This window comes from Calidris pugnax, unplaced genomic scaffold, assembly GCF_001431845.1.
Source record: "Calidris pugnax isolate Ruff unplaced genomic scaffold, ASM143184v1 scaffold41, whole genome shotgun sequence".
In the NCBI taxonomy this organism is placed as follows: Eukaryota; Metazoa; Chordata; class Aves; order Charadriiformes; family Scolopacidae; genus Calidris; species Calidris pugnax.
In genome coordinates, this window is record NW_015094509.1 from 10,012,735 (window position 1) to 10,029,066 (window position 16,332).

The 16,332-nt window shown below is 37.1% G+C and overlaps 1 protein-coding gene across 6 annotated transcripts in view; it reads left to right on the plus strand.

Annotated features, from left to right (window-relative positions):
* The window catches only part of VPS13B (vacuolar protein sorting 13 homolog B (yeast)), a 461,850-nt gene that overhangs the window by 234,443 nt on the left and 211,075 nt on the right, over positions 1–16,332 (plus strand). For all 6 annotated transcript variants that reach the window (XM_014965404.1, XM_014965406.1, XM_014965405.1 and 3 more), the window contains exons 23-24: positions 1,919–2,139; positions 7,597–7,803. In XM_014965404.1, coding sequence (XP_014820890.1) covers positions 1,919–2,139; positions 7,597–7,803 — 428 coding nt within the window. The remainder of the gene's footprint in view (positions 1–1,918; positions 2,140–7,596; positions 7,804–16,332) is intronic.

Below are 16,332 nucleotides of genomic sequence, written 5' to 3' on the forward strand. Positions count from 1 at the left end.
GGGATGAACCGACCACAACCGCCATTCCCCCTGCCCCTGGGGGGTGCAGAGGAGGTAGAGAATTTGGGAGTGAAGTTGTGCCCGGGGTGGGGAGAAGGTAGTTTTAAATTTGTTCTTATTTCCAATTATCCTGCTCTGGTGTTAATTGACAATAAAGTCAATTGGTGGATGAGGGAAAGGCTGCAGATGTTGTTTACCTGGACTTTAGTAGGGCCTTTGATACAGTCTTTGTATTTTTTAGTAAGGCCTACTAGGTATTTTTTTGTATGATACAGTCTTTGCATTTTTTAATAAGGCCTACTAGGTATTTTTTTGTATGATACAGTCTTTGCATTTTTTAATAAGGCCTTTGATACAGCATCTTGGCCTGTATCAGGAACAGTGTGGCGAGTAGGATTCAGGGGGTGATTATCCCCCTGTACTGGGCACTGGTGAGGCCCCACCTCGAGCACTGTGTCCAGTTTTGGGCCCCTTACCACAAAAAAGACATTGAGGGGCTGGAGACATTTTGCAGAGAAGGGCAACAAAGCTGGTGAGGAGAGGCTGAGGGAGCTGGGGTTGTTCAGTCTGGAGAAAAGGAGGCTGAGGAGAGACCTTATTGTTCTCTACAGCTACCTGAGAGGAGGGTGTAGAGAGGCGGGGGTCGGTCTCTTCTTCCAAGTCACAAGCGATAGGACAAGAGGAAATGGCCTCAAGTTGCACCAGGGGAGGTTCCGATTGGATATTAGGAAAAATTTTTATCTTGAAAGTGTTATTAAGCATTCGAATGTGCTGCCTGGGGAAGTGGTTGAGACACCATCTTAGGGACATGATGTAGTGATGGTTTTCTGTCAGAGTTAGGTTGATGGTTGGACTAGATGATCTTAAAGGTCCTTTCCAACCTAGACAATTTTATGATTCTGTGATTCTAAATTAATTTCCAGGTCAAGTCTTTTTTACCTTTGATGGTAATTGCTGAATGATCTCCCTGTCCTTGTCTTGATCCACAGGCCTTTCGTCATATTTTCTCTTGTTTCCCGTCACATTTCCTGTCCAGCTGAGGAGGGGATTGATAGAGCAGCTTTGGTGGGTTCCTGGTGGCTGTGCAAGTTCAAACCCACCCCACAGATTCTGCTTTAGTTTTCCATAATCTGTGTTCTCAGTTCTACAATACCTGGTAGACCTGTTGAAGGTTTTCTCTATACTAAGAAGAGTTCCTGTTGGCCTTTTAAAGACCTACCCAAATAATTATCTCTGTGGTCTTGCTTTGGAAACATTCCCTTTTCTTTCTATTTCAAGTATTGACAATCTAAAGAAAACTGATTGTGCTGAAGTTGCCGCCATTTTGTTGTTCAGCTGGACACTGCCAGTTCCCTTGCTGATTACTCTTGATAATGATTCATAGTAGGCTGCCAGGTACTTCTACAATTAGGCTCCCTCCTAAATATAAGAAATGAAGTGCTCAGTGTATGCTTATAATAATTTCTTTTTACAAAATCCATTGCCATTTTGTTCCTAGGAAGTTAAGTGGAGGCAGTGGAAGATATATTATGTAAGGAACTGCCTCTGCCATCCATATGCAGAAATAAATGGGGGTGGTTTTAGGATACTCCTCAGTTTGAGGAAAATCATATAAAGCAAAAAGAATGTTCTTCAAAGACTATTTGTACACATTTATTCACAGTTTAGGGTTAAAATTCACAATGAATTTCAGTTGTTTAAAAGTTGTGAAAAATTTATTGCCATTATTAAAATTTCAAGGTATAGGATGGAATTGATGGTTGAGTTATATTTGGGAGAGTTTGGGATCAATTTAATGGTAGTTGATTGCACTTTCTGACTTCTGAAAGGGTTTAGGGTAAGGCCTTTATTGAGTTTTGAGAAAATAATTGCCTAGTTTTTATTATGCAACTTTTTAACTGTTTTTCCTTCTTTTTAGGTGATGCTTTTCCATGGACTATTAGTCTGCATCATTTCAGTGTATATACTCTCCTTGGACAGCAGATGACACTTAATTTAGTGGAACCAATGGGCTGTACTTCTACTTTAGCTGTTACTTCACAGAAACTGCTTGCTTCGGGGCCAGAATCCAGACACTCATTTGTTGTCTGCCTCCATGTCGACCTTGAGTCCCTTGAAATAAAATGCTCCAACCCCCAGGTTGGTACATTTAATTGATTTATGAAAGGAAATTAAAAATAACTCAATTTAAGTACAATTGCTCTGCATTTTGTTGAAGAGGGTCTCTTCTATCTTAATTTTTTTTTAACTGGGCCATCAAGATCAAGGTGCTTAGATTAAGATTTGCTTTGAAGCTCTCTCAAGTTTTGTAATTTAAACTCTTCTCAAAATGTAATAGCTACAGTATAAATGCATCTTTTAGCTGATGGAGTGAAATGAATTGCAGATGTACAGTTAAATGCTATAGTGCTGTTCTGCTGTCACCATGGATTCATATATTCAAGTGGCTTAATGTAATTTTTTACCATATTTTCATAGAACTAACATTTCTTCAAAGGTAAAATGTTTTTTAGGCAATGGTAATCTTTAGTAAAGGAAGAAAACCCAGACGAATGTATGTAAACAAAAGTTACCACCTTGTTTATGTTTATTAAAAGGCAAAGATACAAATAGATTCTGCAAATAGATGTGTAGAAAGTGCACCCTGTATTTTTCTGACCTGGATCAAGTTTGCTATAGTTCCAAATAGAGTAGGGGTTTTTATGCCAAATTTTGATTAATCTTGACTGCAACTTGAATAACGCTTTCTTGACAGTTGCAACATTTCCAGTGGTGCTGGAGAGAACACTCTTATTCTTGGGAACTGATAATCTGTTGAGGTCTGAGTAGGGCTCTGCATTCATACACTGTCTGCTCCAAAGTTTTAGTCATATGTAAGATTTTTCTAAGGATGTCATGGACAAAATGGACTGTTTATTGCTTCATTTAATGAAAGGAAAGGGAAAGAACACAAAGTATTATAATTTTGATCTGATACACAGCACATCACGTTTGTAAAGATTTATGGACCTGTGGCCTAAGTCTGGGAATGCTAAAGCTGCTATTAAAGCCAGTAAGATGGCTGCTGCAGTTTTAATGTTATCCCTTGTGTGTACTCATTACAATGTGTTTCTCAGTCACATGCAATTTTTCCCTTGCCTCATTCATTCATGTTCTATGAATGAAAGAAGTGTTTTAAGCTATGTATTTATTTTCTCCTCAATATGTTGTCTCCTGCCGCATTCACTGTCTTCCATCCAAGTTATGTCTGACTCATTTGCTATATGCCATTGTCTTCTGTACTGGATGGGCTCACACTCTTCAGGAAGAGGGTTGGTAGAGTGAGATTATGCACTGGACATGGGAAATTAAAATTTAAAATTGAGGAGCCTCATCGAGGTCTACTCAGACTTGTAAAGCTGTATAACAGGTGTGTTTGCACATATAAGGGTTGTCACTGTGTTATAAATGTGTAAATGAGAATGGGCAAAATTATGATTTTGCTGAAAAATTTACATTTTATATTTAAAGGCTTCTGAAAGCTTTAATTTGCAACCTTGTGTATGTGATAGTTTTACAACCTATGGAAACTTGCCTTATTCTGTATTAATTTTCAAAGAACTGTACAAAATTTGTCTTGATATTGCTGCTATTTAGAGAATTGGCAAATATTTTGAGATGTTCATGTAGCAAAATAGTTTGCTACATTTGATTGGTACGTTCTTAGTGAAATTCCAGCAAATGGTCTGATCTTTTTTTTTTTTTTTAAGTCTCCAATTAATCTCATGGTTAATATATGTAATATAATTGTATATGTACATATATATTACATATTTATAACATATGTACATATATTATATACAATATGTAATAACATTAATAGTATTCATTTAAAGGCAGGATGGCATTGGTATAAGTGAAAGCCTTATCTAAATTGGAGTTGCGAATTAAAAAGAAAAATAGGTTAAGTAAAACACATTTTTAAGCTTTCCTGCCAAAGTGTGATGAAATAATTTGTTTTGCAAACTGCAAGAAAATATTTGCACTAGGAAATTTAAATTGTAAACTTCATGTAAATCATGAGTATAGTAAAATGTTAAAAAGAAGTTGTACAGTCAGATATCAGACCAAATTTTGTTGCCTTAAAGGATGTCCTTCTACACTGTGATGTTATTTATTTACTGAAGTTTTATAATGACCAAAAGGATGCAGACAAATTATTTGAGATTAGTGAAGGTTATTGAGCTGTACATTCTCCCTTGTATCTGCCTTAATTGCCCTTTCTGCTTTACTTATACAAAAGGGGAAAAAAAAGAAATCAGTCTTCTCTAACCAGATAATCAAGAACAGAAGATGGAAAATACAATTACATAAATAGAATTTCATAGTTATAAATTCATAGTAGAGTAACTGTGCAGTTTGATTCTTTAGAATGACAGCCTGTATTTTTTCTACAGATGACAGCCTTAAAGTAGGTGATACTTAGTGAATTTGTTAAATGGTAACAAAGGTGAAGTATTTCACTGTATGACTATTATGATTTTAATACGAAACCATGATCTCACGGTTGTGTCCCTTTAAAGTCAGTAGATACTTCCAGTGTGCAAAATTGCCAGGATATCGCCTTTTGTTGTAGTTTTCAATTTTTTAGTAATGTGTTATTTTTTAAGTATAAAATGCTATAATATATATTGAACTTCGCAGATTTTGCCAAGTAGACAGTGGGGTCTCTACTGAGTTATGTGTGGTTTTGCTGGGGATGGCGTGAAACCAGTGAAAGGAGGGGAAACTTTTCTTAACAAATACTGGCAGAGTTATTCCTATTTTTGTCATACTATTTTTCTTCACTTGAATAGAGTATACTAAAAATAATTATTATATATTAAACTGTTATGCTCAAAAAATACTTATAAAGGAGCGAGGCCTTACACTTACATTAGCTCTTCTAATAGAATCAGAAATAGATTTTCAAATTAATGTGGCTTAATCCCAGCCAGCAACTGAACACCACACAGTTGCGTGCTCTTTCCCTCTCTGGTGGGATGAGAGACAATCAGAAGAGTAAAAGTGAAAAAACTCATGTGCTGAGATAAAGACAGTTTAATTAGTAAAGCAAAAGCTGCGTGCACAAGCAAAGCAAAATATGGAATTAATTCACTGCTTCCCATCGGCAGGCAGGTGTTTAGCCATCCACAGGAAAGCAGGGCTCCATCGTGCATAATGATTACTTGGGAAGACAAATGCCATCACTCCAAATGTCCCCCCATCCCTTCTTCTTCCCCCAGCTTTCTAGACTGAGCACAACACCACATGGTATGAGGTGTCCCTTTGGTCAGTTGGGATCAACTGGTCCTGGCTTTGTCCTCTCCAATTTCACATGCACCCCCAGCCTGCTCACTGGTGGGTTGATATGAGAGGCAGAAAAGGCCTTGATGCTGTGTAAGCACTGCTCAGCAGTAACTAAAACATCCCTGTGTTATCAATACTGTTCTCAACACAAATCCAAAACAGAGCCCCCTACTAGCTATTGTGAGGAAAATCAACCCTATCCTAGCTGAAAACAGCACACAAGATCTTAAGACTACTCACTTTTTCAAGTGCAACCAACAAGAGAAGTAGAAATCCTTCCATTTTAATAGGTAACAACCATGGAATAAAATTAAGTGTATTAAAAATAATCAAAGATGTAAGCTATTTATTTGAAGTTTTAAAATTTTTATTTACCTATAGACATGTGCCGCCTTTTCTGTTTTAATGATGTTTTGTTGTGAGGCTTTTTTGGTGTCTTCTACTTTTTAACATATTTCCATTAAAATCATCTCCCTGTAATTAAATTGTGCCCTTTTCTTCCTGAACTTGTTGTTTTGTGTCTGTTTTCAGAGCAGGCTAGAGTATTAGAGTCATACTACTTGGCTGTCTGGCTGCTGGCAATGTTCGGAGAGATGGCTACTGCTGTCTGAAGTAGCCAATGTTTCAGAGTCCCTGAAAAGATTCTAGCCTGAGCGATTTTAAAAGAATATCTCCCTAATAGCATAAGTAATTATTAGCTTTTATGATTATGACTGTTTAAATTCTTCAGTGTTGGATTAGCTGATGACCAGCCTCTTTACTTTGTGTATGAGCATGTATGTAAACACAGAAGTTGTGTCATTCCTTCTTTTGGGTTATTTTGTCCCTTTATAAACAGTGGCATAATTAAATTTCTGGAAGCCTAGCTTCATTAAGACAAGTATAACTTAAGTTATCCTTAGATTTCTTGACCAAAAAATATTTTGAGGGAGGGGAGGTTGCAAGCACGTATGATTTGGATGTGTGCCTGTATCCTATTAATTTTCTAGATACTCTTTTGCCAGCTTAAGTGTCAACACCAGCTAATGGTATATTACTCAATCTATCAGATGGACATTATTAGTTCATCTTCTGAGTTACATGGAAGAAACTCAGGAAAACTTAGAAATTTGTAATTAGTAATTTAAAGGCTGCCAGTGCATATCAGAGTGCTACAGACACAAAATATTTTCAAGCATAACTAAAAGAACTTTTTGCCACAGGCAGAGTTATTGTTTCTCTCTAGGTCGTTCTGTATATGAAGATAGAAAAAGTACTGAGAAGTTCATCTCCTTTAAGGAAAAATTCTGTCAAAAGAGTATATGACCTGCTCAGTGTAAGCCTTGAAACTTCAAAAGAAAATCCAAGATGAATCGAGAAGTTTTTTATAAAATTCCAGCACTTCACCTCTTAAGAAAGGACTGTAGCATGTATTTTGAGACTTCATCACACACTCTCACGCACAAAATCAAGTACTGTTTTATATCAAGTGTAGATTGACAGCAGTGTTTTTCTGCATCTGTTCTGCCCACATAAGAAGCCAGCTTCATAGGCTAGATGTGTCCTGAGGCTTAAAGTTCTTATAAATATGAGAATTTCCATTTTTTATAATGGCAAGTTGGGTATGGTATCCAGCTGTGGATCTGCTTATATATTGTTTGCAGTTTTCTCTGAGCATGTTTTATCCAGTATATTGCAGTATGTTGTCATACAAATTCTGTGATTAATGCTTATTTACAAATCCTTGTGTAAATATCTTAGAACTGAGTCAAACAATGTGCAAGTTAAACACTGTGTTTCTGAATATTAGAATGACATATGCCAGGGAACTATTGAGTTTGATAGTGGATATTCTTTCTAAGACACAGAACAGTTTCATATGCTGCGTGGGATCATTATTTTAATACCATTTAAATGAATAATTTTTGCAAACTCATATGTTTACCTTTTTCTAGAGGCAGCACTTATACATATGAAATATGCCACAAATTACCTTTGTTTAATTGATAAAATTTATATTAGTAAAAGTTTTACAAGACCATGTTCTTAGTTATGTTTTTATGAGCTACGTACCATATGTTTAGACAAAGCACAGATTATTTTTATCAAAATCACTATACTGTAACTGGTGTTAATTATTTTAATTGCAATGTAGTTGCTTATCAGAACATTATAAATGGTGAGAAGTTCAGTTTTGCTACATTCTAAGTCTTGGTGGCTGACTTTGATGATTTTCCTTCACCTCATTAAGGAAAGCTCCATCTTAGAAAAGGTTTCTTTCTCTTTTAGGTGCAGCTTCTGTATGAACTGGCTGAGATCACAAGTAAAGTTTGGAATAAAATTCAGAGGAAAGGAATGCTGTATCAATCTTCTATATACACTGAAACTGTGACAGGACCTGTTCCTCCTAGCTCTCCAGTTAAAAGCAGTGTTGGTACTGCTCCACCAGATACCAGCACATACAGCCCATCTGCTGACGTTGGGACCACTACAGAGGTAGGCTTTCTTAAGAAGAAGTATCACGTGGGTTCTGGCTTACAGGGTGTGGTGCATAGTCAAGTAAGAATCAGAAGGATCAGAAAGTGGCAGTGTCCCTACCGAAAGTAGCTTTGCCCCCGTAAACAAAGGAAGAATACTTCATTACTCAGTTTGGTGGAACAAGAGGAAAGTGGGGGGAGAGAAAAAAGAAATTGCTTTATTGCCCCTATGTTTATTATTTGTCTGGATTGTTTCTCTTTGAAGTGAATTAATATTAGCTCTTCTCAGAAAATTATGGTTAGTGTTTTCAGGTCAAGTATAAAGCATTTTTCAACTCCAGAATTACATTCTAATTCTAATAAGAATTGTAACTGGTGTTTTGAAGCACCTGGGATACCTGTGAGTCATCCCAGGTATCTTCAGCAGTCAGCCTGTGATGTTACAGCCCATCACTGTGAAGCCTGAGTCAGGAGAGTTGCTGTGTGTAGACTGTATGGACAACTGGGAGAGATACAGGGGCAGTGGAGGTTCCCAAGGCTGGCATCACAGGTCACCCAGCAGTACCCTCACCCCAGGTCCATCCAGCCATTGTTACTATGAGCTGCTTTGGGAGCTCAGGTCCTTCCCCTCTCCCAGCTGTCCTGTGTCTCAGGAGTGCTTAGCTTTTTTGTAATGTAGTCAGGTGAGGATTTGGGCGAGCAGCTTCAAATCTTTCAATTTTTCAAAAAAGATTGGTCACTTGTTTTTATGTATTTCTGCTTCTTTAATGTACAGCACTGTGTAACTACCTGGAGCAGTCTGGTACCTGATCTTAATCTCTGTGTGGACCTAAGACTGTAAAATATGGGAAGGAGTTCTGTGTCTCCACCACACTGAGAAAAGGCTAATTCTTTTATCAGTGTGAATACAGTGTCAAACTATGAGTTTACACTAGGAGTATCATTACCTGTGAGTTACCAAGTGGCTGGTAGTGTAGAATGGGTGGTCACAGGAGGCTCTGCAACTCAACGGGCCTAGTATCTGTGATTTTCTTACTGCTGCTGTCAGGCTTATTAGTTACAATAATGAGTTGGCCTTGTTTGTGATCCAGGAGAGAGCCAGAAATGCGTAAGATAAGTTGAAGGTATACCAATGGCATATCATACATACGCAGTGTTTCATTCATAATATAAAGCTATTAAAATGTGGGGAGACTATTCTGAGAGACCGAGTTTCATTCTCAGGATAAACAAAGCGATGTGGGGGAACCTCACAGAACAGTTCTGGAGCACAGGCAAATACGCAGCGGTTTGAACGCTAAGTGCAATTACATATTCAACAACATTTGGCCAGAATTGCTTTAACCCTATGTATGTTTGTATAAATTCCTGGTATAATTTGGGGAAAATGAAATGGTGATTGGTAGTGCTTACTTTTTCTATGCATTGCACACACACAGACAGAGGTAACTGTCATTAAAAGGTACTTGAGCTAGAGTTTCAGTTCTTCAGTTGTTTCACTAAAGTGCATCTAGATTATTTGAATAGCCTGATTTTTGATGTATTTCTATGTGTGTGTGATCTCAGTTGTGAAAAATTTTGCCGTGGATATAGAATTGAAGGTAAGCAATCACAGTAAGAAAATAGTATGGTCACAAAGATAGTATGTTTTTCACCTACTTATATCAAATCCCTTTCTCATTAAAATCAGAAACCACCAGCTTTATAAATAACAATTTGGTTTTGACCCTCTATATAGACAGCAGTATTTGGAGTACATGCTGTACTTGGAGCATTACTTGAAACTGATTCAATAATTGTTTTAATCCATATGTTACCAAGATTATTTTGGTAATATAGGTCCAAGTTCAACGTTCATATCCTACCCTTTTCAAAAATGTTGTTCATCATTTATTTAATTTTCTTCCTGTTCTCAATAAATGTTGTGCATTAGCTAAATAAATTTTCTCGTGTTCTAAATGAAGTTTGGTGGATTAGTCAACAAAGGACAATGTTAGAATTTGTGTTCAATCATTTCCATTCTGAAGCTAAAACCATAATTTTCATCTTGTTAGAATGCAAAGTTCTATTAAACAGATGTCATTAATGTTGGGGTTTTTTTCCTTAATAGAGGAGTCAGAGTTTACATAGCACTTCACAGCTAAGATTTTAAAACTGCTTTGAAAGAAATGTATGTGCTTAGGATAAATAAATTTTAAATTGACTTAATAAATTTAAAAAAAATTAAAGATATGGAATAGGAAAGAAAGCTACAAACAGGAGAAAACTTTTGCATGAAGCTATAGTTCTTATGACTGAAAGACTGAGGAATAGAGCTCCTGTCCGTTGCCTCCATTCAGAGCTCTCAGCCCAAGGTGTTCTGGGGTAGGAAGGCAGTTCAGAAGAAAGAGCCAGCACAAGGGATGTATAAATGCACAGACAGAAAAGCATACTGGGGCAGGTGTCATTTGTTCAATAGAGGCACTGAGGTGGGAGAATATTTACATGGCCAGATATTTGAGATTGTAAGAAGATCTTTGTTCAAGAAATTGAAAATGAGAATTAGAAAGGAAAAGATTTACAGAGTTATTCAAGTAGGAGGGTAATATTTTTTTGCTGAGTTGCTGAGGAAAATCTTACTCCATTTCTGATTGACTGGTGGGAATATTAGGTGTATCGAGGTGATTACAACCAAAGTATTATGTAGGCGTTACAAGGGTTTCAATTAACAGTAAAAAAAAAAAAAAAAAAAGTGAAGGTTTTGAATTACTGTGTTTGAAAAAAGATTTGGAGAGAATCTTTGTCATGGACATTCAAGCCAGAGTTTAGTTTCCTATAAGACTAGTAGCTGCAAAAATGCTGTATTTGACTTTGTGGGTACTATCATTTTTATTAATTTGGGAGTCAATGTTTATACTTAAAGACCACCTTTGATATGAGTCTTGTGATTTCTTGGAAAAAGTTAGCAGTACTGTAAGGTGAAAAGGAATGGATAGGCAGGGGAGGACTCATCTAAGTGATTTGGTTGTTAAGGGATGTAACTTCAAAGGTTGTCTTGAGCTCATGCTTTCTTCTATTTAAAGACCAATGTTTAAACCAAAACAAACCTCGAAAAGCAAATTATCCCTTCACTCTTAAGACTAATTTATGTCAAGCTACCAGTTGGAGTGAGGTGAATCGTCTAGCAGGGTGACCAAGTTAATGCATTCTAAATGATGTAAACAAAGTAACATTTTCCAAACAGATTTTTATTAAGCCGTTGCGAAAATGATCTTATGCACTCTACCACCATTTTAAATCAATGTAGTCATCACTTTATCTGAATATTTTTTTCTTTTTAATCTTTTGGTGGCCATCAATGAAAATAAATCTCAAAGTGTCTTGAAGCTATAGAATGAACTTTTGCAGACCAAGATGTGTAAAGTAGCTAAGAACGTTGTTCTTGAGATTATGCATAGTCCTGCTGTCTGTGAGTTGTGTAGTACAGTTGGGAGTGGGAAAGGGAAGGAGGTAGGAGAATCCTACTTGGCTAACCAGTGAAAAATAATAAAAGGAACCATATTTTCTTCTCACATTCCTAATAGACTATTTTAGACAATATAAATTAAGTAATTCATAACATAATGGTTGGCAGTATCTCCCTAACACATTCTCTTCTGTGGTTGGTGGCTGTCTCTGAATTTATTCAACCTATTTCCTAGCATCAAAGCATGATCTAGATTTTCATAACAATGACATGGTTGCTGTCCTGTTCTTTTAGGTAAGGATTGTTGAGAATTTAAAAACATATGTATTGAAAAAATACCTGAGGAATGTTCTCCCTCATTCTTTTTCACCGTTGAAAGCTGTTTGTCCTTTGAGAGTAATCACTTAGTTTTCCTGTTTCTTTGTGCTAACTTAATTACTATCACCATACCTAGCTGTAGATAGTGTGATCATGAAATTGTGCTTATCCTTTATTTGAAGACCGTAAGATGTGAAGATGAGAGAGAGAATCTGGTCACTTCTGCTGTCTCCAGCTGCTACTTTGAACTACTTCAGTCTATTGACTGCCTCAGTCATAGTCTATATAACATAGACTTTATTTGAAGAAAAATAATCTCCTTATATGTTCAAATATGCACAGAACCCCATTATAGGTGCAGGGGTGCATCTGAGTGGCATCTGTACAGAAACTATACAGCCTTCCTCTGCCCCAGAAGCAGGCAAAGTCGACAGGCCTTGTAGACAAGAAATGTAAACAGATTTTTTTTTTATTGTTTTGTCTTCTGTGAAGTAGAGCAGCTAGTTCTACCTGTCAAATTGCCTAATGGGCTGCAGATGTCAATCTGTTATACCATGCTGTTTTCAATGAGGCTAAATTTTTCTTCTGGGTAAAGACGTAGTTCTCTGCAGTCTATCGAAGTGTGGATCATTGTATGTAACATATATTTTAGACAAGACTTTTTGGAGACCCTGTTTGTTCAGAGGAGCCTAACTAGTAAAATCCAAACCAATACTTTAAAACTCAGTTGCATTTTCTTGCACTAAGAACAGTTGAGAACTGCATATTTTTACAGGTATCTTCTGAAGAAGTAATTTTAATTTCAAAGAGTCTAGAATCAGGGTGGGGGATGTCAGAATAACCTAATGCTTGTCAGCTTCATATGTTGTGGTATTCTTCAAATACCCTTCAGAGACTGGTATAGAAAATCCAAGCCACGGGGAGGGATTGGTAGTATTTGCAGATGAAGGCAAAAGTTATCTTTAATACCTCACAGAAATGGTGATTGTAGAAACCTGGGATGTCAGGAAAGTTAACCAACTGAGAATAGGTGATACTGCATGGAAGCGGAGGGTGACTGAAAAAGGCATGGTTTCAGTGAATGGTAGAGCAGAAAGGGAAGGTGAAGGCAATTTTGGGGAGGCAGCTGAGAAGATTGGAGCAGCATTCCACCATTTTCCTGTATCTGATTTATCCCTGTCTGTGGTTTTGCTGCTGGTTGGAACCGGACCACTCCTTTCCCTTCCCACGGAGTCTGAATTTCATCAAGGGAGCAATAAAAGCAGATGAGGCAGTTATAGTGCAGGCACTCACTGGCCAGGAGACCTAACACCAACAAAACCTTGCTTGATTGCTGTCTTGATACTGGCAGGTCTGAAAACAACTTGCAAATACTCAGAGAAATTGAAAAATACTTTTATTTTAATCTCTTTAAATACTGTGTATTTAATGTCTTTACATTCTCTAAAATGCTAGTATTGATTACTTATAGGTGCATATTTTGATCTTCAGAAATTTGAAGTTACTTAATATTGGCCTATTGTTACTCACAAAGTCAGTGGGGGCAAATCCATGTTGTTTGATTGGAAAATACCATCCTGTATTTGTAAATTATAACTTATTTTCAGACTATTGTAACAGTAACATTTTTAATGAAGGAAATGGTAAAATGGTCTATAAAAATCAAGTGCATCAGCCACAATTTCACCTTGCAGCTATATATCTTATAGTCATTATTGCTAATATGCAGCAATGAAGTATGTAGAGTAATTAAACAGTAATACGTATTTCTACAGCTTTGACTTAGGGACATTTTCCAGAAGTTTGCATTTTACCAGAGTCTGTGTTTTGTTTATATATTCTTATATTTTTAAACTTGAAATCCTGAAGTTTGTTGAACAGAATACTTTGCTGCAATAGGTACGGGTTTTTTTAAGTGTAGGGATTTTACAGTTAATGTGTTATTTTGTTCTGTGGGAGACAAATGATTATTTTTAAAGCTTCTTTCAGCTGCAATGGACTTGCTATAAATGAGTCGGAAGAAAGCAAACTCTCACAACTGTTTATATTAAACAGCAAAAGAAGTAATTTGTTTATGTGATCTGTGGATGATTTATATTTTGAGCTGCGTGTAATTCTTTTCATGCTGACAAGTTGATAGTGAGCACCACAGACCGATGTGGATCAAGCTACCTAGCTTACTGAATTTAAATCTGCGTGGTGGTAAGAGAGGGAAACATAAGTGAGAGGCTTAAGTGCTGAAGGGCTGGAAACAGTTAATCATTTTTACCATCCCTCCTTTGGAACAGCAAAAGCAAAGGTAGTACAGACTACAACAGGCCACTTGTTACTGTTTACTTAAGTACAAACAGTGGTAGAAGTGTTTAGTCCTTGGGGAAACTCAGTGATTGAGCAAGAACGCAGAAGTTATTTTGATAAGGCATAGCAGTAGTGTGGCCAAACTGTGATCATCCCTGAGCTTTAGGCAGGCCAAGGATGAAGGCCTCATATGTTTGGATCTTCCTGATGAACAAAGATAAATTCTGCTAAGAAAATAAACTCAGTATATTGGTCAATTTGCAACAATTGGTGAAAGAATTAAATTGTATATTTTAGGACTTGGCATGAGAAGTTGTGGGAAAATAGTTCAGGGTTTCTGACTCTGGCTTGATTTTTCTGTAGATCTGGAAACAGAGCAGAAAATTAATGCATAAACATATTTAACAATACCATGCTGGGTGCTGAAAATCCAAAATGAAAATTGAAACTGCATAAGAAACAAGAGCACAGTCTCTCTTCTCACTGCAGTTTCTTAGTTTTCACTGCAAAAAAATTCTAAGAATTTGAGGTTATTTGGGGAAAAAAAAAAAAAAGGGAAAAAGAAAAAATAACACCAGCTACTGAAAACTATCAGTTTTTCAGCCCCTGTGGCTCTGCCCAATGGTTCTGGTTAGAATACCATTAACAGAAGGCTAAGAAGAGATGCAGTCTCTTCATTTTTTACCCCCACCAAAGGATAGCCATATATCAACATCTGCCTTCAGAGGAACATCTGCAGTGCTTCTGCCGCTGAGAAACAGAATGGGCCAATTCAACTATTTACTTATATATGGCATAAAAAAAATTCAGGTAGTATGTTCACATTGAACTGCTGAGATAGAGGATGGGCCGAGCTGGTAACCCGGTCACCTCTGAGAGGAACATGGTGCCGAGCAGCTGGGGATGCCTGTTGATAAGCTCTGCAGCTGGCACAGCTGCAAACAGAAGAGGTTATCCCTGAAAGCCTCAGCTTCATGCGGTTTTAGCTAGTCCAAGCAATAGTATGCACAAGTGACCTGGAATACTGGATGGGAACGTGATAACCTGAGTACAGAATTGCGGTGCAGAGCTCAGCACAAGTGAGTCCCTGGTTAGGACTTGCAGGTCCTGTGGTAGAACAAGTTCCAAAACCCTGGCAATTGCAGGTCCAGGTGTCTGACCCCCAGCTTACTCTGCCTCTGGCTGTGTTCAGAGGTTCACAATTCCTTTATTTCTGATAATGGCGTTCTATATCAACAACCTCTATTTGACTCCTAGAAATTCAAGGATTAGTTTTCAAGTTCACTTCAGAAATATGTGCATGTGTAGGCTTTATGTATTGACTGAATAAAGTTTTGTTCTGCAGCTTTGCAATTGTGTGCCACACAATTTGAATAGCATTTAATAGAGCCACCTCACATGCTACTGAAATTAAAGTGTGAGAAATATCTGCAAATCAGACAAGCGTAAGCACAAACAAGGTTGGAATGATGCCAGTGAAAGTTTAGTGCCAGTAATAGTAATGGAGACGGTGAGCCTTGGCCTCTTGGCGTTTTTTCCTCACCTGTGTATTTTTTTGGTTATAGCATATCAGGTGTATGGCCTATTCCATTATATATTTAGAAAAGGAGGAATCAGTTTTGAGTGATACATCTGGGCCTGTATCTTTAACTGTTTTGTTGAAAACTTCACAGGTATGATAGGCTTAGAAGTTGGTAGGGGCCAAAATTCAGGATTTCCTGCTTTTAAATTTGATTGCACATTCCTGGGTTAATTTGCTGGTTATATATGTCTGGGATTATGCTAGATAAATGCAGTTCTTCAAGAATCTCACAAATACTGTGAGCTTATAAGTAGCCCTATGCCAAAATTATCAACTGGCTGGTTCTCTGAGAGTCATAGTACATCATTTAATATCTTCAAAAAAATAAGCTTAAAGAAGAGTGTGGGAAAATGATATCCTTAGTTTTCTGCAGAACAAACCTTATCTATATATTCAAACCACTAAACAAAAACAGCTCTCTGGAAAAAAAAAGTTAACAAAATGCATGAAACATCTGAACACATTATATTATGAAAATAGAAGAATCCAATTATAAAATTCAAAACTTGCCATGGTGGCAGTATGTATTTGCTGTTTAACTGCACCCCTTTAAGTTTAATTTACTATTGTTTCCTTCTTTTTTTAACTATTAGAAATGTAGAGACCTGCCAAAATTTTAGAATAAAGTTGATTTTCATACAAAAAACATTTTGGAACAAGTCCAGTGGGAGAGTGAGGGTGTGTATGGAGGGTAGGGAGGAGACGGTCTCCTGTTCCCACCCCCTCCATCACAGTTTCTAAGTTACAGTTTGGCAAAGTAAGTGTGCCTGCAGTACAAAAAGAACTCAAAAAATACTACATCTTTTTTTTTAAAAAAAGGGGGGGGGGGGGGTTCATTTTGATCTCAGGCAGCTAGAAAATCTGTGTCTGGAATCTTCCCAAAAAATTCTGTTTGAGGCCAACAA